Source organism: Elephas maximus, chromosome 2, assembly GCF_024166365.1.
Source record: "Elephas maximus indicus isolate mEleMax1 chromosome 2, mEleMax1 primary haplotype, whole genome shotgun sequence".
NCBI lineage: Eukaryota > Metazoa > Chordata > Mammalia > Proboscidea > Elephantidae > Elephas > Elephas maximus.
This window is the reverse complement of record NC_064820.1, coordinates 206,244,446-206,249,897: the sequence shown is the minus strand read 5'-3', so window position 1 is coordinate 206,249,897 and position 5,452 is coordinate 206,244,446. Positions and strand designations below refer to the sequence as shown.

Genomic DNA, 5,452 nt, shown 5'->3' with positions numbered 1-5,452 from the left:
CCTTCCTCTCCCTCTGCTGCTCAGTCCGTTTTCTACCTTTTCGGTAATGTTCAGGCCTCCTAGCTAATCATAAAAATAATTGTTCCAGTTGATTTTTCAGGTCTTTGTTGTAAGAGGGATCGCTGGAAGCATCTGGCTATTCTGCCTTCTTGGCCCTGCCTCCTCTATGTTCCCTATTCTTATATGCTAATATCTTGTCCTCTGATATCATTTAAAGGAACTATGTTCCTGACAGGGAAGCATTCTCAGTCATTGTTTCAAGCTCTTAAGGTATAAAGAGAAGATGATATTCTTCCTCATGTAAAAATAAATCCAAATAAGTTATTTTTGTTCTTTTTCTATGTATTTTATCCACTAAAATAACAAAAAATGATATAAATATAACCCATGTACAAAATGTTTCCACCTGTCTTGACTTTTAAAATTCCTCTAAAACCTTGTGATTTGAGCATCAGCAATAATGGCATTATATATAGGAGGAAAGAGCAAGCAGAAAACATTCTGATGATGGTTTCTTAGAGAAGGAGAAACAAGACTTAAACATGGACCACATCTGTACATGGAAGGAAGATAGAGGTGTAAAACTATATTAACCATCTCCAGATAGTGGCCTTCCTTAGTTACCTGCAAGGCTAGGAAACCAGCAAAACAGGATTATTTTTTGTGCATTAACTCCTTAAAGTCAACCTTAGTTCCATACAAGCGACAAATCATACCTAATTCTGCATGTCTGTATAGGAAATATTTTTAATTACTATCTGGTATCTAGAACTTTTGTCAATTGGCTTTTATAGACTCAGAATCAGATGGCCCAGAAGAGTGTCTTCTGACATCTAGGCAATACAGAGTATCCCTGTATGTAATTCCACATATGATTCCTCATCACATTAAAGGTTTCCAGAACTAATTGAACTAAAGAGACAGACAGTATATAACAGTTTATATTAGTTAGGTATCTTAGGTAGTAATAATCTTATGTAACATTTAAATAAATTATACATATTTATTTAGAAGAGAATAGAGTTTAAGAATCATAAATTTATTAAGGTATAAAAGATCATAAATACCCAGTATTTGTGTGTTTGTAAACCATATACCTTCATGAAATTCCACAATGGTCAATCATCAGCATTAGTCATAGATCAAGTAAGTAAAAAGATACTTCTGATAGATAGAAATGGATTACAAGGGTATAGCCTTCAAATATTAGTTTGAAACAGGGGTGAGTTTATCTACTTCACTGCAAAATTGCACAGAGTTTGAGCCAAAACTGAATCAAATTCATGTTCTGCTAGTTACTAGTTATGTAAACATGGGGTAGTGAATTTAACTTTTTAAGCCAGCAGTTTATATATGGAGCAGACATTTAAAAAAAAAAAAGAACAAAATGTAGGTCATTGCAAACTGTATATGAGATAATACATAGTGATTACTTAGTGTGAGCCTGGGTATAAGAAATCACTGAACAGTAACTGTGACCTTTGTTCTCTTCATCCTCACCATGGTTATCACCATCAACAAAATTGTCATCATTTTCATTCAAATATTGTCATCCACTACATTTGTATAGTGTTATAGTTTTCAAATTATTTGCATTGACTACTCTGTTTCTCACAAAAGCTCTGTCAAGTTGTTAATGAAGGTGAAATTATTACCTCAGTGGAAGTTTATAATTTATGAAGGAGGTAAAATATAAATAAATAAAATGCATAGTTAAAATCATAAGGCATTATAATTAGGCATAGTTTGTATTCAAAAACAAAACCTGAATAACCATAGCACGTCTACTAATCCTATGATCCCTGAATTATTTCCAGATATTGTCCTTGAGATGTAGAAAATATTTTATTTTCCAATAGGTAAGGAATTTTAGGCATTCTTATTTTACCTTTATTATAATTTCCATTTTATATTTTCATATAAAATCTAGACAAGTAATTTCTAAATACTTAATTATAAAGAATGAGTTATATAAGGCTGAACAGCAAGTAAGACACAGCACTAACCACTCTTCATTCATGAGCAAATAGAAAGAAAGAAATAAATGTAGGAAATAGGAAATGCTGCATTCACAATTGTGGAGAGTTTGGGCTCTTAAGAACCAGCTTTAGTAGTCTTGTTTCACTTGGGTCCATCAAAAGCTTACTCCAGTATGAATTAGTACTCTCATTCCCAGTGACTCTCATTTCTTATCTAATACAGATAACGTGTTTACAAATAAGATACAAAACAATTTTTGTTGTCTGTATTTCATGTTGTAGGATTTTTGGTGACTAGTGATATAAAAAATGTAGAGACTACCCTACCTCCAACTCTACTTTGAATTGTCTAATTCTGAACTTGGCCAGCTCTTACATAAATTATGTCACTCAATTCCTAAACCTGTCACTGTAAATCCAGAATGATTTTAGTTTAGACATTAATCCATACTGCAAAATAATACTATGGAATCAACACCTATGTGATCTCATCACTTACTTGCATGAAAATACTTCTACTTATAGAAAATATAATTCATGTTACGAGTTCCATATTAAAGAATTCTAAACTTGGTTGCACTCTTTACCCATATCCAAAAGATTCCGTCACAGGCAGTAAACACGATGCATCCTCCACCATTAATAAATTCAATTTCTCCTTCAAGCCACTCCTTAATTTGTTTTATAAATTTATTTGAACAGTTATGGACAAATATTCTTACATTTGTGGTTCCATTTTAGGTGATGTGAACATTTGTTATCTATTTTGTCACACAGAAACATAATTCTTTTGGAAGTGACCATATTTTCATAAATAGATTTTTGAGAGCATTTCTGAGTTTATTCATCATAAATTAAGGAACAAGTTTCACAGATAACACTAACCATTTAGTTTATATTCTATTTCACTATGTTTTACCTTCAATTCACATTGCTGTTTTTGTTGTGATGTGCTGCTGAGTTGATTGCCTCTCATACCAACCCTGTAGGACAGAGTAGAACTGTGCTATACGGTTTCCAAGGCTGTAATCTTTACAGAGGCAGATTGCCATGATGCTTCCCATTGCCACATTTTGGTAATCAATGTCATAAAACAATATGTACACTAATTGTTTAATGAGAAGCTAGTTTGTTCTGTAAACCTTCACCTAAATTACAATTAAAAAGAAAAAAAAGGGGGACAGATTTCAGTATTAGCAGTATTCTCTCCTGGACTGCAATACCTCTTCACCTAGAATATACACCTAAGCTAATACATTTTTGTTTTCCTGGAAATAATGGTGGGACCCATTTAGGCACAGACTGAGCTGGTATAGACTGAGCTGGTATAAACTGAGCTGGTATATCAACTTAAAATACTGGTGGAGAGAAGTTGACTCCCCACTCCTACCCCCAAAAAGCATATCAATAGAATTATGAGTCTATTGACTGAAGAATATGTATAACCTAAATTGCCTTATATAAGGGTACCAGTGACTACTTGGAGTGCAAAATTTGAGTCTGTGCTGGGGACTCATTTGGGAATGGCTGAGATAGTATAACCTGTACTTATTAGACTGTAGCTTCCATTAATCCTCTTATAAAGTATTCTCTCCTTCTATAGCTCAGTTAGCATCTCTCGAGCCCTAATTACTGATTTTACTAATAAATCACTTCCCTAGAATTCATCCAGATAAATTCAGGGCCCCCCTTCTGGAAAACATAAACGTCATATTTGAGGAAATATGACAAGTTATATCATTGTGTAAGACTTTCTAATCCCTCTATCTGTCATTTCCATTGAATTTGGGGAAAAATTAGAACAGTACACACCTATTAAGAGTGAATTAATGAAAAAATATTATTTTGATTAGATTCAGTCACAATAAATCATTTGATCTGTTGTCATATTGAGAGATAGATTAAATATAGTAGAACTGTTACGATGAATGATATCTTCATTTTAGATAGTTTTCATTTTCTTTTCTACATATTAATAAAAGCTTCTTATTTCTGAAATTGAGTTGACTATATATGCCTTTTATATTAATGGAAAAAAAAATCACCTCAGGAAAAACAAACATTATGCCTTAAAAAAAAAAAAAAAAAAAAAGCCTTAGTAACGTAAAATTATTTTGTCAAACTTCTAATTTTTAAAATCTTCTAATATAACCTTAGACCTTGTCCTCATGCTTTGAATAATGTTTTTCTGCATGGCAATTCACTGCAGAATAGGCAGACACTTGCAGCTTGAAGATTGATGCAGAAACCTTGTCTACATTTTCACAGAGAATATTCTCTGAGTAACTTTTCTCAGGGCCCTCATTACCTCCTTGTTCCTCAGGCTGTAGATGACAGGGTTGAACATGGGGGTGAGGACAGTGTAGAAAACAGCCAGAACCTTGTCTACTGTTGGAGATTGGAAGGATCTGGGGTGTAGATAATTGTAAACAAAGGGTGCATAGTACAAAGTCACCACAGTGAGGTGGGTACTGCAGGTTGAATAGGCCTTCTTCCTCCCTTCTGATGAGGGCATGCAGTAGATGGCAAGGAGAACCCGGCCATAAGAATAGGTAATGCCAATGAAAGGAAACACAAGGAATAAGGTACTGCACACAAACACTATGTAATCATAGACCCAGGCATCCATGCATGCCAGAGCCAATATGGCTGTGAGATCACAGAAGAAATGATCGATGGTCCTGGACTGGCAATAGGGCATATGGAGTGCATATGCAGTGTGGGCACATGCATTGATAGAGCTCATTATCCAAGATCCTGTAGTCATTAACACACACACACTTTTGGTCATACGAACGGGATAGTGAAGAGGAAAGCAAATGGCCACATAACGGTCATAAGCCATAGATGCCAAGAGAAGTGCTTCTGCACCTGCCAAAGTCAAAAAGAAGAAACTCTGAACTCCACATCCAATGAAGGAGATTGACTTGTTTCCAAACAGGAAATTGTAGGCCATCTTGGGGACAATAGTGGAGATGTAATTCAGGTCCATGAGAGAGAGCTGACTAAGCAGGAAATACATGGGTGTGTGGAGATGGGTGTCCAGTAGGATGAGGATAATCATGGATATGTTACCAATTAAAGCCATTAAGAAAATGAGAATGATGAGAATGAGGAGGAAAAGGCCAATTCTTGATGGTGGGAACACTCCTAATAAAATGAAATCAGTTGATGTTTCACTACAATTCCCCATTGAATATTCATTGGTTTCCCCTAAAGTAAGAGACAAGAGTGTGGAAGGTAAATAAAGAACAGTGAACTGCTTATTTATTTTTTCATAATATCTGTGATTGATCTAACAATGAATTTTCCAGGAAATTATACAGTTGCTTAAATGAATAGCCAAGTTTTTCTTTTAAAAAACAAGAAACACCATTCCATTACACAAAGATAAAATGTAAGACATCATGCATTTACATCCAAAATCTGTTGTGGAAGATCCATGAAAAAATAAATAAAAATATGCTATACCT

At 34.3% G+C, this 5,452-nt stretch overlaps 1 protein-coding gene across 1 annotated transcript; it reads right to left on the bottom strand.

Moving 5' to 3' along the window:
• Positions 1-4,233: 4,233 nt before the first annotated feature.
• On the bottom strand, positions 4,234-5,172 carry LOC126070458 (olfactory receptor 2L3-like). The gene has a single exon (XM_049874660.1). It carries the CDS (start codon positions 5,170-5,172, stop codon positions 4,234-4,236), a length of 939 nt encoding a protein of 312 aa, XP_049730617.1.
• Between the last annotated feature and the right edge of the window lie 280 nt (positions 5,173-5,452).